Source organism: Stegodyphus dumicola, chromosome 1 (assembly GCF_044657685.1).
Source record: "Stegodyphus dumicola isolate Sdum_Otavi_A_Nest chromosome 1, ASM4465768v1".
NCBI classification, from domain to species: domain Eukaryota; kingdom Metazoa; phylum Arthropoda; class Arachnida; order Araneae; family Eresidae; genus Stegodyphus; species Stegodyphus dumicola.
In genome coordinates, this window is record NC_140768.1 from 295,756,675 (window position 1) to 295,780,423 (window position 23,749).

General features: G+C 33.4%; 1 protein-coding gene across 2 annotated transcripts; it reads left to right on the top strand.

Annotated features, from left to right (window-relative positions):
• LOC146999596 (uncharacterized) lies at window positions 1-23,426 on the top strand. 2 transcript variants are annotated; one of them, XM_085808733.1, is made up of 6 exons: window positions 42-295; window positions 14,741-14,922; window positions 17,591-17,709; window positions 17,898-17,942; window positions 18,026-18,136; window positions 22,827-23,426. In XM_085808733.1, exons 1-6 carry the CDS (start codon window positions 174-176, stop codon window positions 22,920-22,922), a joined length of 675 nt encoding a protein of 224 aa, XP_085664859.1. In that variant the 5' UTR covers window positions 42-173; the 3' UTR covers window positions 22,923-23,426. The 2 variants fall into 2 exon arrangements, with proteins under 2 accessions (XP_085664860.1, XP_085664859.1); XM_085808734.1 differs by lacking the exon at window positions 18,026-18,136 and having other exon boundaries at window positions 1-295.
• The last annotated feature ends 323 nt before the right edge of the window (window positions 23,427-23,749 follow it).

The window sequence follows — 23,749 nt, forward strand, 5'->3', positions numbered from 1 at the left end:
TAACAAAGGTGTTTTCTTTTATTTTTCAACCATTATTCATAATTTGTCGAAGTATTCTCATTTCAGTATGGCAACATGTTCATCTGTTATTATTCAAGCGTAATTATGTCGTTAAGATGACAAGTGTCGTCATTATTTATGTGTAGTATGAATGTGTGAGAGCTACGATTTAGATGACGTTAACTTTGCCGGATTTTTTAGTAGCTGTCGTGCTGTTTTCGTGTGTACCATTACAGTACATTTTAGTACAAAACTGGGGGAACACGGAATCAAGCAGAGCATATGCTATAAATAGGTTAGTAAGCTGTGTATAATTATTGAGATATTTTGAAAGTCATTAAATTATATATTTCTGTTGTAATGTTGGATATATATGATAACATATTTATACGGGCTGAACTTAAAATAGAGCTTAATTTAACTATATAATTAAAAAAATTAATAGTCATTGAAATTATAAGATGTTATTATTTTTAGAATAATAGTTTATATTGAAAATTTAAACTGCAGTGTTGTTGTCTTTCCATACATTTATGAGGGATGATTATGTAAATTTTTAACAATATGAACTGATAGTTTGTAAGAATCAAATATCATTGTACGATATTAAAATATTTAGTACTTTCTGATTATCCGTATTCCTTCTTCCCAAAAAAGTCGTATTTTGCCATCTTCCACAGCGTCTTAAGAATGAAAAAGATAAATCACCCTGTTTCTGAACCAACAAAGACACAAAGTTTAATATTTAAAATAATCCCAGAATCTTAATGAAAGTAATCTGTCTTTAATCCGTACAGGTCATAAGTAGTGTAAAAAAATTGCTAAATTATAGCATCAAAATCATAAGAAAACTTTAAAAAAATATTTTTATTTTGAGAAGGTCGAGTGAAAGCTGTCAGTTTGTTCGTGGCATTATCTCCTCTGGAACGGCGGGGAGTTCAGTTGAGGTACCCCTGGATTCCAAAGATTCAAGGGATGCCATTTCGACTGTTCTCATTTTCAGAAGACTTTAATCATCTGAGATATTAATTAAAAACTCTGAAAACACCAATTTTCAGACTCGTTTATCCGAGTGGCAACAGTCTTGCATGTTGAAAATAAAAATCTGCCTTATTTTGAAAATTGTTGCCACTGCTCACTATCACATCATAGAGTTTGTTAATAACAAATTTGTAAGTTTTACAAAATATGAAATAAACATTACATTGCCAAACATTAAATATGTTATTATTACATAAGGTCATATTCTGATATTGAATAAAGCATGCGACGTCATTGTATGTTGAAAATTTTTCATTAATGTTAGCATTTTAAATAAATAGCTGCTATTGGCAACTTTTTGTGTTTCAGGTTAGTATAATTGACAGCATACATTAATGCCACATTAAGTCTTTTATTCATAGTATTGAGAAAAAGTGGTTCTACTCTTATATTCATCATAAGTATCAACTTGACGTATCAAAAGCTTTTTTTTTTTTTTTTTTTTTTCTGGTTTGACAATAAAAAATTTATTTACAAATTGGTTGTCACTTGGAAAGAATGAACTGATTCATACTGAAATGTTTTTATGCATTTTGTTTTCAGTTTTTCAGTGCATTTTAATAATTTTATTTATAAGTATTTAATTGTTTCCTTTTGAGTACAGTTTAAACTTTTTTAGGTATTTAATGTATTTTAGTTGAATTATTATTTAAGTACAGTTGTATTTGTTTTAAAATTGATTAAAATGCCAAAGCGCAACAGAGGCATTACAGGAGATGCATTAAGAAGGCAAAGATCTGAGGGGAAAAGGTTATGGTGAGTGTAACAGAAATGAAGAAGAGACTACTAAAAGACTGAGCAGGCAAGCACAATGACGTGAACACTTACCTACTCAAGGAACTGAAGTAAAAACTGCTTGGAGACTCAGCAAGCAAGTGCATCACCAACAAAAAAAAACTTACGTGCTGAAGTAAATGAAGAAGAAACCACTAGGAGGATCAGCAGACAAGCAAAAATTCAAGAAACGTTGCATACTCAAGAGACTGAAGCAGAAACTAGTAGGAGGCTCAGCAGACAAGCAGAAAACAAAGAAAATTTACATGTTCAAGAAACTAAAGCAGAAACGAGTGGGAGGCTCATCAGACAAGTGGAACATCAACAGAATATGCATAATGAAGAGACAGAAGTAGTTCCAAGTAGACACAAGACTCGGCATCACCGTCAAATTTGAGCAAATTTAGAACAGGATGCCACTAAATGACGAGTGCAAGGCGCTTCACTTAACATACATGTCCAATCTGAAAAAACAATGGTTATACAAGAAGACAGGCTCCGCATGAGTACAGCATGCTATTCGTGTAGCACTCTTCACATTGCAGGAAGATGGGGACTCGAAGTTTACGTTGAGCAACACAGTGTCGGCTCAGTGGAAGCTTGCTGCGATCTCTGCAGTAGACTCTTCTCTTCAAAAGAAAGGAACAGGGAAGATATGTGCACTGCTGTCACAGTGAGTAAATTGTAGAAGCGGAAATAATATATCCAAAAGAATGGGGTAATTTAACCCTCTAACTGTTCATCCTGCGATTTCCACGGGCAACTCAAATATAGCAAATTCTGCTCATCCCGCGATTTCCGCGGGCATGTGTTTTTCTTCCTTTATTGAGAAGCGCATCCCGTTTTTTCCACGTTTAATCTCTGAAATAACTTAATAATAGTATTAGACGTTTAATTTACGTTTTGGCCAACAGATATCGTTAGTTGTCCACTAAATTGCGACGTTTGAAGGCGTGGTATTACCGTTCAAACTCCACGTTTTGCCACTTTTTTCTTTCAGAAATGGCTGCTAGAAAACATTCAGCAATTATCTTGATTATTTAATTAAATTGTTGAATTATTAATTACATTTATTGATTAGATTAATAATTAGATTGCTTATTAATTAGATTTATTGAATCTGGTGTAAAGACTGTGAAGTTGGACTTTGCATTGAACCCTGTTTTGAATTCTATCATGCTAAACTGCATTTCTAAGATATTTTTTCCTCAGTGCTTTATATTTTCTTAAATTTTATACATTTTACTTTTATATTATGCAATAAATAGAAATTAACTGTAATTCGACTGAAAACTATTTAAAAAAAATTTTTTTTAGTGAAAACATCTGAAACTGGTTTTTCTGGCAACTTAGTTTCTCATGATAAAAATCTATATAAAAAAATATTTTCTAGAAAGAAAAACTGCATTTTTCAATTTTCCAATATATATGGATTTAAAATATTTAAAAAAAATTACACAATTTTTGAAGCGATTTTGGTCTAAAAATTGAGCAGTCAGAGAGTTAATGAATGTGAGCCGCTAATTTTCTCAAGATTTTTTTTTTGCTACCATATGTACTTATAACTAATTGTCTTCTTAGTTTTGCTTCCTGGGCTGCCAATATAGAAACTATGCGTAATGTATGCTTTACGCATGCGCACATTGAAAGAAATGTTTAATAAAGTAAACAAATAAATATTAAGCTTTTTTATGTAAATTTTGATACCCTTTAGATCATAATTGCTCTTTATTTCTGTTGGCAGTGGAGATAAAGGCAAAGCATAGTTTGCTTCTCTTAAATAAAGTTAAGACTAATATAAATAAAATTCATGCATTTTGCTGTAAATAAAATAAAATAAGTTAACACTGTAGCCTTTACGGTTGATCTTTACATTATGGTAACTTGGCGTTTTTTTGGCGAAAATTTGGCGACCAACTCTCCTCCAGCAACCCTCTATTTTTTTTTTCCCCGCCGCCATTTTGTCTTCACGAAGTAAAGACATGTTTCTTTTCTTTTTATCTACTGAACACTTCTTCCAACAATCTACTAGCCGAATTACACTTATGCTAGAAATTTTATCTAACAAAACTGCTTAATCATGACAAATATTCACTGCAAATTTGGGAAAAAGTGCACAATACCATACTCCTTACGCGTTTTTCAAAATAACACATACACATAAACCATGTACACGCCGACTTATTTTTACTTAAAAAAACATCCCAGAATTGCACAAAAATGGCATTGCGCACACTCTTCACTATATCCATCTACACTGCTTTTTTCTCATAAATTAGAAAAATTTCACGAAAATACATGACAATTTTCTCAATCTTTAAACCCGGTAAAAAGAACATATATGAAATTACCTCATCGCGAAAAAGTATTTACCCTTTCCAAATATGAACATTTCCACATATAAAATAAATAAAATATCCAAAAACTTTTACCTCTAAATCATCTATTACATTATACATGTCACCAACGAATTCATACCGCAAGCATTACAAATACTTAGTATCAAATATTTAAATTATTTCCATGCACGTTTACTTCAACTTAAACGTATACCAAATTCCTACAAACATAAAATTCACAAAATAACTATCATTTAATTAAAATATAATTAAATTCAAAAACACTACTTAAAATATAAATGAGCACATACATTAAATTAATAAAAATTACCTTACAATCCTAATTACTTTAAACTAAATCATTGCTAATAACAATTTTTAAACTAAATCATTGCTAATAACAATTTTCCCAATAATACCAAATTCCTTTACTTCCACCTTACATTTAGAACAATGCATAAAAATAATATCCTCAAATAATTAAAAATACTAACTTACCTCATCTTCTTCAGAATCTTGATTACGTGTCCGATAAACTTTTCTTTAGTTACGGCCATGGGATCTAAAAATTCACGAACACTGTTTCACACAACACAGAATAAACCAAATACAAAATTTACAGATTTTTTCCCGATTTCCCCCCTTTTCCGATTAAAGAACCGTAATTCGTCCATTAATATCACATGGCATATCCCATGATCTCTCATTTCCCTCACACAAAATAATGTGTAATCGGAACTGAGTACTGCTCACATTATTACCAAAGTCCCAGGTAGTAACCTTTATCGCCTCCAAAATGTCACCAAACTACCAGTTACCATATTGTAAAGATCAACCGCCTTTACATTTAAAATCAGTGAGTAAAAGAAAACTAGCATTATGCTAACTCATAATAAGACACATTCGCCGATACCTGCGTAAATATATATAATACTCGGCCAACCCGCCAATCTTGACGTCATCGGCCAATCAGTGTCAACCACATTAGCTTACCGCCAATTGACCTCCGATCAAAATTTGCGTGATGGAAACTAAAGCCAACAAATGGCCCACTTTTCCTCATGCAAATTTTGATTGGAGGTCAATCGGCATTAAGCTAACGTGGTTGCCGCTGATTGTCTGATGACGTCAAGATCGGCGGGTTGGCCAAGTATTATATATATGTACGCCGGTATCCGCGAATGTGTCTTATTATGAGTTAGCATAATGCTAGTTTTTTTTCACTCGGTGATTTTAAATGTAAAGGCTACAGTGTTAGCTTATTTTATTTTATTTATGGAATAAAGCATGATTTTATTTAGATTAGTCTAAGCTTTATTTAAGGAAGCAAAATATGCTTTCCCTTTATCTCCACTGCCAACAGGGTTATGGGCCCTGTTGTCATGGTTTAACAGCTCAAAACCTTCAGGTAGTAATGACATCTTCAATTAAGTGTGAGCACAAAAACTTTAACAAACTTCTAAGACAGGTCAGCTTCTTTTCGTGGATAATGGCCCTCTTCACCTACATTCCTTCAATGCTGAGTTGAACTGGATGTGAACTGGATGACAGATTAGCTGTTGGCACTGGGCCCATAACCCTGTTGGCAGTGGAGATAAAGGCAAAGCATATTTTGCTTCCCTTAAATAAAGCTAAGACTACTCTAAATAAAATGTATGCTTTATTCCGTAAATAAAATAAGCTAACACTATAGCCTTTACATTTAAAATCACTGAGTGAAAGAAAACTAGCATTATGCTAGCTCATAATAAGACACATTCGCCGATACCGGCGTACATATATATAATACTCGGCCAACCCGCCGATCTTGACGTCATGGGCAACCACGTTAGCGTACCGTCGATTGATCTCTGATCAAAATTTGCATGAGGAAAAGAGGGTCGTTTGTTGGCTTTAGTTTTCCTCATGCATCTGAAATAATTCTAAGAAAAAATGGGGAATATGAGAATAGGACCTTGTTTCAGATGTCATAAATTTGGACACTTAATGGCTCAATGTAAAGATAATGTAAGTAAAAATCAGAAATTTAAAATAGATGATAAAAATGGACAGTTTAAAGATAAAGAATTAATGTTAGTAGAAAATTATGTAACAACTACTGATAAAAGAGGTAATTTAATTGGATCATAGATACTGCAGCTACAACTCATTTCTGTAATAATAGAAATTTAATGACAAAACGATATACGTATGTCTTTAGCTGTAGGAAATTGTGCAAGTAAAGTACAGTCAAAAGTCTTTAATCCGGACTCGTCGGGACTTCGGCGATTCCGGATTATAGATCATCAGTTTAAATCTGGTAAGATGACATGCAGAAATTATAAAATTAAAAATATTAAACCGTAATTTATGAAATAAAGAGCAATTATGATCTAAAGGGTATCAAAATTTGCAAAAAAAAAAAAAAAAAAAAAAAGCTTAATATTTATTTGTTTACTCTATTAAACATTTTATTAAACACATGCATTAAACGTGCATGGGTAAACGTATTATGCGCGTGCGTAAACACCTATGCGCATGCGTGAATGCATTGTGCGTTGACGCATCCGCAGAAATTTTATAGCTTTGAGGTCCGGATTATAGATCATTCCGGATTAACGACTTTTGAGTGTACTAGGAAAGGGTACCATCAAATTTGCAGTAAAAGTGGGCAATCGAATAAATTGGATTGAGTTAGATAATGTGTTATATAATCCAAATCTAAGAAGAAATTTACTATTGGGAGCAAGGTTAGAAAAGCAGGTGCTCAATTTGTGATTTCAAAAGGTAAGATGTGGATATACTTTAATAATTGAGATAGATTATGCTACGCTAAACGATATGACGGTCTTTATCACATAAAACCATTTAGATATGCAACAGGTAAAAAGGAAGCTAGTTACGGTATAGAAATTGGAAAGTTAAATAAAGTAGACGATGCAATGCTATGGCATCAAAGATTTAGCCAAGTAAATTTTGATTATATTAAGAATATTAGTAAGAATCAAAGCATGAAAGGGTTACCAGAAATTGGAAAACCAATGGAGAGGTGCGAACTGTGTATTATTGCTAAATCTAGTAGAATAACTTTTAAAACTGTTCTAAAGAGATCGGATAAACCATTGCAGTTGGTTTATTTAGACGTTTGTGGCCCACTCCCAGTTCCATCTAAGGGTGCGAGTAAATATTTCCTTGCTATTATGGATGACTATAGTAGATTAGTAACAGTGTATTGTATGAAAAATAAAAATGAATCATTCTATAACTTTAAGAATTATCATAGCAAATGGAAAGACTGACGAATAGAAAATTAATAAGTATACACACTGTTAATGGTGGGGAATTCTGTAACAGGCAATTCGATGAGTACTTAGCCGAAAATGGAATTAGTGTTGAACGCACAAATGAATACACCCAGAAGGGAACAGTGTGTGTGAACGTTTTGACCGAACGGCATAAGACACAGTTAAAGCTATGCTTGATGATGGTAAAATGGGAATAGAATGGTGGGCAGAAGCTCTTGTCTGTTTCGTACATATGTGGAACAGAATATGTCATAAAAGCAACCGAACCCCTTATGAAATGTCCTAAATAGAAAACCCAGTATTGTTTATTTTAAAATATTTGGTTGTAAAACCTATGTTGGCATGCCAAAACAGATTAGAAATAAATTATAAATGAGGTGAAAAGAAGGAATCATGGTAGGATATGCGAAGGAAACTAGGGGTTATAGGATATGACTGCCAGAAGAACGCAGATTAATAGAAACCTGTAATGTGAAGTTCGATCAAAAACTGAATGCAGCAAATGGCATCCTGGAACAGAAATCAAAAACTAAGTTTAAAAGACTAGAGCAATCTGAGCTATTAGCAGAATCAGATGAAGAACAGGAAACTTCTAGAGAAGAAATAAAATTGTCAGATGACAAATCTACTCCGAAAGAAGTATCAGACTTAAACTAACAAAGAAAAGCAGTTAAAAGGCCAAACGGAACACGTACAAACATATATTATTATGTAGAGGGAAGAGACACCCGTTTTAGATCCTATAATGATATTGAAAAGTATTGTGAGGCAAGAAATATTAAATCTGAAAAAGATAAGTTTGATTTTAGTGAAAAAAACGAATACTCGGGGAAAGTTAAGGCAAATTCCGTAGAAATTGTTATCCCACAAAATTTTAAAGAAGCACGAAAATCAGTAAATGCCGAAGAATGGGATAAGGCAATGAAAGAAGAAATTGACACTATGAAGAAAAGAATTAGTCAAAAAGCCAGAAAATAAAACTATTATAGGAAGCAAATGGGTCTATACGCTAAAAAGAAATAGCTAACACTGTAGCCTTTACATTTAAAATCACTGAGTGAAAAAAAACTAGCATTATGCTAACTCATAATAAGACAGATTCGCAGATACCAGTGTACATATATATAATACTTGTCCAACCTGCCGATCTTGACATCATCGGCCAATCAGTGGCAACCACGTTAGCTTACCGCCGATTGACTTCCGATCAAAATTTGCATGAGGAAAACTAAAGCCAACAATTTCATATATTTAATTTTATAATTTCTGCATGCCATCTTACCAGATTTAAATTGAGGATCTATAAACCGGAATAGCTGAAGTCCCGACGAGTCCGATTAAAGACTTTTGTCTGTATATCATTGAGCAAAGCACCTTCATCCACCTCATCCTGATCAAGAACAGTATACCCAGCTGTATATTTTGAATTTGGATCCAGCACTCGGACAGAGAATTAATATACTTGAAAATGGTGCTCTGAATTCTGAACTGCTGACGTAATTGGATGTAGTTTTAAGGAATGTGAATCCATATGCAAAAGCTTACAAGATGCTGAAAAAAATTTGAATGAACTCTACGAGAGCAAGGTGCTGAAACTGCTGCTGCTATCCATATGTACATCAAGGACGAAAATGTTATTGCAAGTGAGCACAGAGGACATTATAATACTCCAAAAGAAAATGAGGTTGCAGTTGTTTTCAAGAGTGCAAATGGCATTTCTCCATCAAACAGAGATATTGTAATACATACAAGAGGTGTTGGTCCCATTAACATCAATACTTTCAATCTTAACTTGGAACTGATGACGTATGTAATTTACTTTCCTCATGATGGTCAAGGATTCAGAGTTAAACCGCAGTATACAGAGTAACAGTTTTATAGTCACAGATTGTTTTTTAACAACATTTATACAACCCTATTTTGTATGGCCGAAAATTGTTAATCAAGCCAAAATAAAGCTGAAACACTTCATATTGAAATATTGTTATACATTTTCTTTTCAGATGTACACCTTATGAATTTTGCTTTGGCTGCATGCCACTCATCTAGTGGGCTTGCCTGCCAGTAATGTATCAAAATTTGAAAACTTCAAACCATACAGGCTGGAATAAAAAAATTTTTGTAAAATTATACCATCAAAATCACAAACAAAAAAACGTTTTAAAAATCAAATGAAAATTATATTCCATTTAAGTGGATCAGATTCAAAAAACAAAAAATGTAAACAGCAATTAAACATATGAAAAAATAATAAATGAAAATTTGATCCAAAAGACATAAAATAGAAATAAAAGGAATAGTTAGTTCTTAAAATCTGTAATCTTAGATAACAAAAGTTTTGAAAAGAAAAAAAAATAATAATAATAATAATACTGCATGCCCAGTAGCAATTGACCATTATATTAAGGCTAAGTAATGAAATAAGATTTGTGCTAAGTAATGAAATAAGATTAATTAAAAATTTTAAACTGATTAGTAATAATAATAAAAAAAAAATCTTCTGATGTAACATTAAGTAAAATGTAGTAAAAATGACTAGTTCGTAAAAGGAAAAAAATTGAATTACTTGGATTCGGAAACCATTATTTTAAGTATTAAACTTTAATTTGCGTCTTTGTTGCTTCAAAAATAGGCTGATGTATTTACTTGTTTTGCTGCACCAATCCCCTGGTGATGAGGCAGTGAAAGATGTAAATTTCTTTTTTCCATTCCATTTTTTGCACCTATCATGTAATTTGCCACTGTGTTTCTGTGTGTGAGTGTTTTTTTTTTTTTATTATTATTTTGTTTGTTTAGTTTGTTTTTAATTAAATGTGGGATGGGTTTTAAACATATTTTTAATTTGTTTTGCATTATGTAGATATACAGGGTTATCCAAATTAAACTTCCCCAACTCAGAGGCCTGTGCAGAGTGTTGTATGGGTCATAATGCGATGAAATTTTAAAAACAGACACTTCAGATCATGCGCTCGAGATTTATTAAGCAAAAAAAATTAGTACAAGAAGTTGCCGATAGGTGGTGCTGCAGATAAACAAGACATTCTACAGATGTTCTATATGTGTGCCGTGGTTCTCCACAACTCTTTCCATTCGCAAAGCTGTGTGTTCCACAGCGGACCGCAGTCCAAAAGTTGCATGGCGTGAGATCACGTGAGCGGGGAGGCTAAGCTGTAGGGAAAGAGCGGCTGATCACATGTGCATCGGTAAAAGTTGCCCGTAACACCTGTTGAATGCCACGAAGAATATGGGGAGGTGCATAAATATCGTGTGCTGGAGGCGGCCACGTTGTTGCAGGTCAGGGATCACAAACGTTGTCAACATGTCCTGATACCATTTTCCTGTGACAGAGCAGGTTTTGAACCCTGTTGGAGTCACCTCTTCAAAAAAATAAGGCCCAATGACGAATGTTGCAATGAAACCGCACAATACAGTAACCTTTGGAGGGTTCAAGGGCACTTGATGGATTACGCGCAGGTTTTCACTTGCCCAAATGCGGCAGTTGTGCGTATTCACTTGACCATTCAGGTGAAAATGGGTCTCATCCGTCGAAAGGATGTTCCACGGCCAAGCAGCATTGACTTCCATTCTGGCAAGGAACTGCAACGCAAATGTTTTCCGAACTACAGAATCCCCGTTGGACAGCTGATGACGACTATGGATTTTGTAAGAAAAATAACCGAGGATTCGACGCATCACACGCCAGATGGTTGTATAGGGCATATCAACAGCACGAGAAACAGTTGGCACACTGATAACACCATGTGGCGATTGGCTAGTGGTGTCCACGATTGCCGAAGCAACGTCTTCGATGCATGCAGATTCCACAACCTGTCGTCCTCTACCTGGTATAATTCCCAGCTGTCCCATTCTTTTGAACTTCTTCATCATGTCTCGTAGAGCGCATGGTGTCATTGGTCCTCAGCGTAAGATCTTCAGCCGATTGAATGCTCTTATCGCAGCACAGGAGTTCTCGTCATTCTGGTAGAAAAGTTTCACTAACAGAGCTTTGTCTTCCAAAGTCGCCATTGTGCATCAGCGAGCTGGAAACAACTGCCTGTCTTCCACTTTTGTAGGGCTCGTCTTTTGGATACGTTGCGCAGAAGCTTTATTTGTGCAAATCACGTTGCTGCAATGTGCATATTACTAGTGTTACAGCGCCACCTATCGGCAACTTCTTGTACTAATTTTTTTGTGTAATAAATCTTGAGCCCATGATCTGAAGTGTCTGTGTTTAAAATTTCATCACATTATGACCCATACAACACTGCACAGGCCTCTGAGTTGGGGAAGTTTAATTTGGATAACCCTGTACATCCGTGTGCAAAATTAAGAGAATTTAAAAATTATGTCTATTTTTATGAAAAATGTTGTATCAAAAGTACTAATTATGCCAAGCAATTATGCAAATATTCAGAGTAGAATGCACAAGTGCACATATGAATGTCTGCAGAGCTGTGATTGTGGAGATGGTATAAGCACATAAGGGGTTTTTGGTGATTTGAGTGCTTGTACACCTTTACGATATTTGCCCGGTTTCTCACAAGAATGTAGATGGCAGAATATGATGGAGAATTATCAGTACATTTTAGGTAGGCCAGTCAAAAGCACAGTGGCTGTAGAGCTCAATGTAATGCCCATTGTCATCTGCAGTTTCTAGAAACAGCTTCAGGACATATCAAGACCTGGAGAAGGTTGACCAAAATTCACAATGACTAAAGAGGATCTTTATTTGGCACTTTCAGTGCAGTGACACAGGGCTGCTGCAGGTTTGCAATTCTCACATAAGCTGTATGCTGCCACTGGAACCCAAGTTTTGTGATCTGCAGTTGCTTGAAGGGTTCCAAAGATACAGCTGTGTGCCAAAAGACTGGCTGTTTGCATCCTGCTTACTATAACACACAAGACAGTGCATTTAACATGATGCAGATAACATGAACCTTGGACCAGAATTCATTAGAGTACTGTTCTTTTTATATATGAGTCAAGATTTAGCCTGGGCATTGATTCTTGGCATACCTGTATATGGAGAGAGGCTGGAGTACGATACCATCCCTCCTTCATCAGGGAAAAGGATCATTACTGTGGTGAATGTATATTATTATGTGGGCAGGCATTATATTGGATGGCCACATGCACCTGTGTATGTTTGACCAAGGGTTTCTGTCTGCTATGAGGTATAGAAAGGAGATCTTGGAGCACTATGTCCAACTTTCCAGAGGTTGCAGTTGGCCCTGGGTTCCTGTTTATGGACAAAAATCCTCATCCACATAGGGCTCAGCTGGTTGACGATTACCTGGAAAGGGAGGATATTCACAGCATGGATTGGCCAGCCAGATCTCCTGACCTTAACCCTGTACAGGTTGTCTGGGATGCTCTTGGGATAATAGTTTTGTCTTCCCATCTCCCTCCGAGAACCATCCAGGAGTTGAAAATGGCCTTACTTCAGGAGTGGGATCGACTGCTACAGAGATTCCTCAACTGCCTCCTGTCCAGTATGCTGTTACATTGCATAACCTGTCTGAGGGTAGACTCATTTTAATTTTAATATCACGATGTGGATTTTGGACATCCCTGCATTATGAGCTTTACTGATAATTATGCATGCATAAAGTGACTTTTTAATGGTACATCTCTTTCTCTGTTTTGAATGTGTATTCATGCCAAATTTCATCAAAATCTAGCCATTAGTTGTTCAGAAATTTGGCATAATGTTCAAATTCTCTGAATTTTACACACGAGTGTATATAAAAGACTAAATTCATCCTTAGACAAATAAAATGTGTTCTGTTATTTTAATTAATCATTTAATTATTTATTATTTAATTTAATTTTTATCCATATTTTTTATTGGACTTACTTTATATAAACTAAAAATTATTATTGTGTACATGGCATACATATAATAAGGGGACCGGAAAGTAATGTTGTTTCTGCTCATGTCGACAACAACATGCTAAAGGGAGAAGTGGAAGCAAATCCATGTCAAATACTCTTAACCGACCTTGGTCAACCATTCAAGAACATTTAAAGCAGAATGGAAAAATAAGCAAAGCAGGTGTTCTAGTCCCCCATAATCTGTCCGAAAAGAACAAAGCCAACCTATCCATCGCATGCAACATATTGCTTCAACGGCACCATACAGAACCGTTTTTTGATCGTTTGATTAGTGGAGACAAAAAAAATAAGTCCTATATGATAATCCAAAACTCAAAAGGCAGTTTCAATAGGGATTATAAAGGGTTTACATCCCAAAAAGGCACTTCTGGGTGTTTGATGGAGTATTCGTGGAATTGTTAATTTTGAATTGCTGAAACCTGGAAAAACTGTTAATGTAGACCTTTATTGTGAACCAGTCTTTAATCGAAAAATATCTGGTGATCGTAAACGGAAAAGGTGTCATTCTGCAACATGACAATGCAAGACCGCACTGACGAACACTGGAAAAATATAATGAAATTGTGGTGGGAGGTACTGCCATACTCACCCACCATATTCACTCGATATCTCAACCTCGGACTTCCATTTATTCCAATCCTTACAACATTTTTCTTAGTGGCAAAAAATTTGAAAATTTGGTATGTCCAAAATGCCATCTTGAGATATTTTACTCAAAAACCAATTGATTTTTATTTATCTGGGATTGAAACCTGCATACTATATGGCAAAAGGTTGCTGATAACGAGGGTGATTATATTATTGATTAAAAATAAAAACTTGTTACAAATTTATTCGTTTGAATTTAATGTAAAAAAGTGACATTAGTTTCCAGTTGCCCTATTATATCCATATGGACTTCTATCAGTGTGGCATTTTATCTTTGCATGCTTTCCATTTGTGTGGGTATTTGCTGTGTGCGTAATTTTCACAGTGGGGTTTTTGTTCTGTGTGCTTTCTTCTAGCGGGCTTTTACCCGGCCATCAATTCTTGTATTTTCTTGTAAAATGCTTCTATGTTATTTATATTAGACACCTCTGGATGATATAATGGAAGTCAAATGCCTGAAGTAATGGATATAGGCTTGAATTCCACATAAATCTTAATTGTATGTTTGTCCCTCCCTTTTTCCTTGTGTGTTGTATTGGACTTCTCTCTATAGTGCAGCCTGGACAACATTCTTGGTGGTAAAATGGCTAAACAACTACCATTCCCAATGAATGCTTTGGAACAAGTGTTGAGAAAAGAAAAAAATAATTTAAGAAAAGCTTTGCAAAGCACTTCTCACTGTATTAAACCATATTAATTTGTTTGATATACCATAGTTTCAGTTGTCTAATAATTATATGATTTGTTATTTTCTTTCAGGTTTATTAATCGTCTCGTCGAATTTCGGGATAACTATTTAGTGTTTAATAACTGGAAGAGATGGCTCTTTCAGTTGCTCAAAATTGGATATTTTTACCCCCTGACGGATGACTCTGATGATGTGGGAGAATCTCCAGCTATCGAAGTTATGAAATACAAACAAAAAAATGGATTTTTTGCCTGTAAGTTGCTTTTTTTTTTTTACATATATGTTGTTCTCATTTCATCATGTTAAAATCATATACAATACAAAGTCTTAGATCTGAACTTGTCAGAACTTTGGTGATTCCAAATTTTTCTGGATATTAGATCATCAGTTTGAATCCTTTCAAATAATTTTAACAAAGTGCCTAAACCACATTTGATGTTATTATCACTTTCAAGAAGTATGCCAAATTTTAAAACGCGCCAATATATAAATTCAGTATATCTTCGGAAATTTTGAATAAAAAACTGTAATTTTTTGCTGGTATGCTTAGAAATACGTCTACTTTAAGATAATGGTAAAAATTTTGTAGATTATAATTCAAAATTGTTTTCGAAAAATTTATAAAAATTATTTTAAAATGCAAATTTAAAAAATAAATCATTAAAAATGGGCAAATTTTATTTGGAATGAACCTGAATTTTGAAATGTGAAAGGGAGAGTCGTATAAGTTTAATAAAAAAAAAAAGAGAGATTAATAAATATATACCAAACTCAAGTAACATTGAGGAGCTAAAATTTTGAGAGCTTATTAAAAACTACTCGTTCGATTTTTGCAAAACTTGGCAGTTTGGCGTAATTTGAGTTGTAGAATTGAAATATGGAAAAACATTGGCATGTCATTTCAGTCCGATTTTATGTCAAAATACCTATATTAAAACAATGTTATATATAAATATAATACAACACATGTTGAATTTCGTCAATCGGGCCAGTAGACCTGGAGATACAGAACTGTCCCATTTATTTATTATTATTTTTTGCAGTGTACATCTGGTCCGAAAGAAAAAGTTTAATATCTAAATTACTTTGGTAGTCTTTAATAACAACAAAATAGTTCTCTATTGAAAAAAAGTGAAATGCCATTAAAAAGAATATGAATAACACACATCTGAAAATCTATAAATGCTGTTAATTAATTTACAGCGTGATATAAATCTTATTCAAAGATTTGAAGATACAGATTTTGTTCCATCAAAAGGAAATGTTGTTGTGTTGAATTTATTGAAAATCTACAGCAAAAGTCCAGTAATTTGGCATGTTCAGGATGTTAATGATGCTATTATTGAATCAAAATTTTGTAATGCAGTGAAAAAAAATTCATGTTATTGAATGCATTGAGGGATGAGAAAAATTGTCTGAAAACCTATTTAACCAGTTAAGTAAATAAATTTATTCAGATTTTAATTCTGTTTAATTATTTTTTGCTTTGAAGATATCAATAAATATTATCATTAATATTATGAATACTGATATTGCATACAGTTTTTCCAAATGAAATTTGAATAGCCATTTGCTTCTGCTTTCCACCTTGCAAAACAAATACCATATAATATGAATATTCATTATTTCTTCAATATTATATATTTTTAGTTGTTTCAGCAAATTTCATAAATGTATTTAATGCTTCACCAACCTTATGCCAAGTGATTTATATTGAATTTTCTTCACTATTTATTAGTATTTCAGTCCATTTAGACGACGCAGGAGGGAGAAACGACACCTGAAAGCATTGCAAAAAAGAAAAGTTGTGTAATGGATTTCTCATTCGGAAAGTGCTTTGTAAAGTCAGAGTTTGCTCAAAATATTGTGTTATGTCTCGAATAATAAGAAGAAATGCTTACCAGCAAGTGTCAAAATTCCATAGAGGCAAGATCATTGCCTATCAAGAGTGTGGATTATCGTTCCATGATATTGCCCTTCGCAGTGGTCAATATCCAACCACTGTCATGTGAATATGGAATAAATGGTTTGCTGAGGGTCATAATGAACAGCATGCAGGATCTCAGTGGCCTCCTATGACTAACACCCAAGAGGACAGATATATTGTGAGGTCAGCCCAGCAAAATCTACAACCACATCACAGACCATTGGTCAGGAAATGGGAATGTTTGCAGCATGCCTAGTATCCACTTGTATGGTGCATCAAGATTTGCAGACTTTCAACACGGTGACCACTACTTTGGCTTCCCTTAACAGTGCAGCATAGAGAGAGACAACGACTCTGGTGCACCAAACGACAAAGCTGGATATAGGAGTGGCAAAACGTCGTCTTTTCGAACGAGTCATGCAAATGTCATTTTCCAACAAGATAATGCAAGACCATATGTTGCACATCGTGTTCTGACCTTCCTCGATACACAGGGTATTTGATTTCTGCCCTGGCCTGCACAGTTTCCAGATCTGTCATGCATTGAAAACATCAGTTCATGGGTTGCTGAGAGACTGGCCCACCATCCTTCTCCAACTAATACTGTTGATGAAATGTGGCATAGACTTGAACAGCTGCATGGAATGAGTTGCCCAGTTCGACTCCATGCCTAACCAGGCAAGGGCCGTTTTAAATGCCAAAGGTGGCAACTGTTTCTACTAATTTTGCGCCTGTAAACCCCGAAACTGCTTGCAAATTTAATCATTTTATCTTTATGCCATACTGTTTACGTACAATATCTTTTCTTGTATTTTCATTTCTTCATGGTGTTGCAATTTTAATGGCCAGCAGTGTAATTTGCCTTATGAAATACTCAGTCATTAGTTTTGATACAAGAAATTATTAACTTTTCTACTAAATATTTCACCTACTAAAAACTGTATTAGTATATGTGTGTATTTATGTATACTAAACATTGTAATAATCTGTTTAGTTTCACCAGAGCCAAGAACTTACAGGTCACCAGAAGTCAAATTACGTGTTGGGCAAGTAGTAATACATAAAAATTGGAAATACAGAGGTGTGGTAATTGGATGGGATGAAAAAGCAAAGGTATCCAATACTTAGTGATAATTTATAAACTTTTAAAAGCATATCTTTTAATTTATGTATTATATTTTTTATAATTTATAATTTTTTTGCCATTCATTAAAATATTTTTTGTATTTGTTTTAGATATTTATTATTTTATTTGTATGTTTTTATGTGATTAATTATTTGTATTATCTCTTTATTTCTAGGCACCTGAAGAATGGTTGGATAACATGCATGGGCCTGAGAACAAAGTAAGTAATTTTATGTAAAATTATTAGACTTCTGATTGTAATGAGATTCATTTAATGAGAAAATTAAATCTCTTTACTTATAGCGATGGCGAAACATGCCAAATTATTCGATCTTAGTTGACATCAGGGATAGAATTATTCCACAAATGACATATGTACCTCAAGAAAATATAGACGTTGTAAAGAATGTTAGGGTAAGTGTATGCAGGAACGAATATTTTTATATTTATATGCTTATTCAGTGCCGTAATATACTGTAATTTGTTCAAAATACATTGCTTCGCTAGAAACAAAGACATTTTTAGTGATAATTATTAACAAACCTTAATTGAAGAAGTGAATTTTAGCATTATATGGTAAGAATACTGTATATTCTTTATAATGCAAAATGATGCAGATATTGCCATGTGGAAAACCAAGATAAGAAAAAGACAGGTACAAGTAGAAGTAGGCAGTATACCAGAATTTCACCATTGGTTGTACAGGTACAGTCCCGCTGCATTAAATTTTTCCTCCCCCTAATTTTGAAGGAGAACACCCAGGGGTGGTCTGAGTGTCTCCCACCTCTTTTCCCCTTCCACCAAGCTCTTGAGAGGACTTTTGGATCGCTATCAATTTTTGAGTGCTTCCTTGCCACTCCATGCCTTCTCCAGGATTTAGACCTTGGTCCATCGGTTTTACAGTCGTCATCACTAACCAATATACCAGCTGGGTGGTACATGGAAAAAAAAAAAGACAGCAAGATGCTCATTAAAATAGTCATGGAAGATACTCCTTCTGATGAGAGTGTCAGATATGAGTTTGTAATCTCGGATACTAATGCAAGTTTGGCATTTGATATGCATGCTGTCAATTAAATTGCTAAGGAGAGTTGGAAGGTATTGTCTTTTTGTTTCAAAGGGCAATTCTGATTTCTTATACAGTTCTGGGAGGGTGCAACACATCTTCCAAGAGCATCCCAAGCATGTTGAGCTGGATTTAAGCCAGGCAAATAGTAAGCTATTGAGTGCTCAGTATCTTTCCTTTCCAATGCATAGGAACATTTCTTCAGATTACATGGACAAACATTGTCATTCATGAACAGAAAATTAGAACTCGCTGTACCACAGGAAAGATGGTCATAAACTCCACTTTTATTTATTAAAAAAAATTTCTGTTGCATCAGTATAAAATTCAGATGTCAATTAAAAAGCACATAAATTTATTGGAAATGTGTTATTTAATGATAATTTGTATGAAAAAAATCTATAATTTGAATATCAAAATAAGCATATTTTCAAAATATTTTTCAGTGATTTGATAAAATGAAAGCAGAGGAAAATTTAATATTTAAAAAATTGTGAATTTCATTGAGGGAGGAAGGAGAGATAGTGTTATTCCAAGGCATGTTTGGTATCCTATTACGTTATTGCATTTTTCCTGACATAATATAAGCTCTACCACATAGCTTCTGATAATGAGGATGATAATTTGCTATTTATAAAACATAAGAGAGAATTACGATGAAAATTATTTGCATATGTATATAAAATTAGTTTCCATAATAGAAATTTTTGTACTTGCTTGTTGAATTTTAAACTTTCCAACTTCAGGTGGGCTTCCTTAACAACTAACTTTTTAAACAGATTTCTATATTCTACAACTAGGTGTCTTGAACATTATTAGTATGGTGGGTGAAGGATCTTAATTTTTCATTGATTTTTCCTATATTAAATCATTCATCATGTAAAGTGTCATTTTAGCTATAAACATATATGGGGTATATAAAACTAGTTGGTTATTAGCTTCCAGTTGTGAGGTCAGGATCAGGCCCAGCTTTATGAGGCTGTAAGGGCCCTTTATTAAAGATGAGGGACAATTCCTTTTATATGGTATAATTTTTGGGAAGTGCTTCCAAAAATGGCTTCTTCAACTCTCAGCGTTATAGACATAAAATTCCGCACAGAAGGGTGGCTTTCTCTTATTCATTACACATGGAACTTTCTACTAGGTTTTAAATATGTCCGATTTTGCGTCAAATGTATATGGAAGAAAAAGAATCAAGGTATAAGGTTGAGAGAGTAATTTTTTTAAAATTAAAATCAAGAAAATACCATTTATTCATAACATTTTGAGAAATTTCAGGGCTAAACCCATAATGCTCGGAGAATTAAGCTTTAGCTTGTGTAGCTTGTACGTAAATCTGGTCAGAATCTAGTAGTTGGGTTTGTGTTCAAAAAGTCACCGACATGCTTTCTTGAACAAAAGCCAGACAGGTAATAGATTCTCTTCTCTCTACATATTAGTTGGTATCCATAATCACTACTGATGGTGAATCATGAATTGTCTAAAAATATCACTGTTGCTAATGCTAATGAATTTTATTCATTACATCAACATAATCTTTCCAGATCATATGTTAGTGGAATCAGGGTTCGTAGCGGTCCTTATAAGTGCGTATAAGTCCATATATTTGAAAATAAAATATAAAGGCCCTTATAGGTGCTTACTTTTTCTTTAAAGCCCTTATCTTTTTGTTTTTGGTGTTTATTTTTTTGCTCTTAGTGATTTTTTTTTTTTTTTTTTTTTATTGAACGCACTATTTTTCCCTGTACCAAAGCCAAAACTAAATAAACAACTTTTCTTCCTAATATGGAATGTCAGATGGTGAATCATACTCCCGGAAATAGCTTTTCCCCCTTTCTCTGCATTAACATAACCTTTGGTGTGCACAAAGAGTACAGACAGGTGCCCGTCGTTCTATTGGTCAAAGAATTGCGAAAACAGTAGAAAATTCTGATACATTCGGCATTCTTTTCCTCCCACCCAAATACTACACACGTTTGAATTTCTATCAAGATCTTAAAAATTTGCATTCTCGTTCTGCTTGGTCAGTTCATATTCGTGTTTATTATGTATGAATGTTTATAATAACATAGTTGCAGTAACTGCTGAAGTATAGTAAACTTTCAAAAATGGTTGTGTTTTAACACAGATTAGCTTTCTAAGGAATAATATTTGGATTGGCTTAAATAAAGGGAAAGTAATCGAATAGTCAAAATAATTTCATTTTTTTGCCAATACATTATACAGTAGGAAGGTTGGAAGGTCTCTCTCCCCTTTCTCCTCAAAATCTTGAATATTGAAACTGTTACAGTTCGCTGCAAAACAAGCAACGGACCTCCCCCCCTTTTTTTTTGTCACTTTCCAATCTGGATTGAATAGGGCTAAAAGTTCTGTGGTCTACCAAATCAAGCGAAGAATGATTCTATTCCGGAAATTTAACACCGTATGTTGAAAATTAGAATGAAAAACACCCCAGTTATTTAGTTCTTTATTCTCCCAATACCGGCAGTTGTTGATTCCAACTGCGTAATATCATGTAGGGAAGAATTACGGCGCACGTATTGCGCAATAACGTTTGCGATATTTTGCAGAAATAATTAATTTTGATGTTCAGTGCGAGATTTGTTTATGAACACTTAAGAGTTTTACTGTGCTTGTAAGCAGATTATTTTTTAGTTCTGTTGGTTTATTTTTATATGATGTGCATATCGAAATGTCAAAAGCATTTATTTAGCGGAAAAATCTAAAGAGCGGCCACAGTCTACCCCCCCCCCCCCTCCGCTCCTTCAAGTTTTACTCGACTGTCCAAATATTCGCCAATTTCCAAGTCTGCAGGTTAGTTAAGCTTTTACTGTTAAAGGATGACTGCATGAAATAAATTTCTGTCTTCTGATTTGAGAAATGTTCCTCTTTTTTACTTAAATTACTTTTCTTGCAATATCTGTTAAGGGAAAACTGATATACAATGAAAATTTAGAAAATGTTCAGAATTTAGATTTAAATTATTTAAATATCAATATGAGTGGGAAAATAAATTGTATTTATTATTAAGTTCCAAGTGAATACAATGAATTTGCTTTATTATTATTTATTTTCTCTATTTTGAACTAAAATTTCATTATTAAATCTTGTAATATAGTTTAGTTCTTCATAGTTTTTTTATCTCATTGTAAACTAGTTCTGTAAATTAAACTATTATTTAAAATTAAAAACAAAAAAGTAATTATTTTCCATGGTTGAGGTAATGCTTATTCTCTCTTAATAAGTGCTGCATTTCTCATATTTTAAATTACAAGTCTAATTTTTAAGGTTATGCAGTTGTGTATGATGTAATTAGAGAGGTGCTTATTTTTTTAACTAAAATGTGGCTATGAACCCTGGTAACAGGCTTCAGTGTGTACAAGCCAACATGATTTAATTAACAAGAAACAGTGTGGGCAAATAGCAGGTGCCAATAATGTTTGCTAAGTCTCTTGTTATCTGGTCAGATGCAAGATTTGTATTTTGTGTTTCATTATTAGTAATGCATATCCATCATCCTGAAGTATTACTTTTATGGCCTCCAAAATGCAGAGCAGTTCTACCTTCTGGAGCCCTTTTTATCCATCAGATAATATTTTTCAGCATGCTTAATGTTGTGACAATTTGAATGGCATTTTGCTTTTCCTGAAGCCATCCCACTGCTTATTCACAATTGTAAGCATGATGGCTTGTAAACATTTTGCACTAAATTTTTGCTGTTAAAAAGGAAAATTTATAGCTTTATCCTCTGAAACTTATCTCATTGCATCCTCGTATTTCAGTGTTTGAGATTTGGAATAAATAAACAAGTCTTGTGAGCTGCCTTTTATGGAGGTAAACGGTCTTGCCTATAATGCTTTATATATCCATTTTTTCTGTGGTTATGTGACAGCTGGGATATTACTTTGCGTAAATCAGTAGCTCCTCAGCAATTGTCAAGTAGTGTAAATATTAATTTGCATTGTTTTGATAATTATGTAGGTAATGCTGAGTGTAAATAATCCTTTTCTTAATAATTAAAATTTTATCTTTGATTAGATCATACATCCATCTCTAGATGATCATTTTGAGAATTATGATGGTGCACAATACATTCCAAGACCGTGGTTAAGAACTCTGTACCCTCAAGATTAACTGTTCATTGTATTCAGATTTTATTTTTATTGTTCATTATTTATTTAAGATATCCCAATTTGTAATCTTTTGTATATAAAAACCAATTAAAATGCAATTGTTCGAAATAAGAACATTGTTATTTAAATTATAGCTTATTAAAATATAATGTTAAAGATAGTAAACATTATTTAAGAATTGATACAATATTTTGTAATATGTAGATTTTGAGAATAGATATTAATTGAATAAAAACTAAATTTTCTGAATGCTAACTTGTCAATAATAGTACCGTAGATTTTCAAATCAATCACTATGGTATGCAGTAATACATGAAATGAAATATATGGATGTGTTTCTCATGTGAAGTTATGGTGTAAAAAACTAAAAACAAGTATGAAATTTGATGTAAACCTGTGATGTTAAATATTTTACTATGCCATTAGTGGATAAGAAATTGAATATTTATGTATATGTTTAATAATGCTTTCAAAAAATGCAAACATAAAGTATAGTATAAGAGAATTTGTATTATAACTTGTTTGTAAACTAGATGGTTGTTAGATATTAATATAAAAGTTATGCTGAGAAAGAAAGAAAGAAACATATATTAACTTTACTGCTTTACAGTGATAATTTACGAGTACTTGCAATCCGCACTCATTTTTAGATGTAAACATGTATAGCATATGTGAACACATGTGATAAAAATTAAATTAAAGATAATTATTTTTGCAAATTTCTCATTTAACACTAAAATATTTTAAAAGAAATTGCTAAAAAATACATTACTAAGGTATATTGTCCTAAATATATAAAGTTAATCTATCATATTGCAATACTTTTGT

What these genes read in the sequence shown, in the direction of transcription:
- LOC146999596 (XM_085808733.1), top strand. Translation starts at nt 174, where the DNA reads ATGACGTTAACTTTGCCGGATTTTTTAGTAGCTGTCGTGCTGTTTTCG. An exon ending in AAAAAATGGATTTTTTGCCT is followed by an intron (nt 14,923 to 17,590) that starts GTAAGTTGCTTT and finishes TAATCTGTTTAG; the next exon opens with TTTCACCAGAGCCAAGAACT. An exon ending in GATGGGATGAAAAAGCAAAG is followed by an intron (nt 17,710 to 17,897) that starts GTATCCAATACT and finishes CTTTATTTCTAG; the next exon opens with GCACCTGAAGAATGGTTGGA.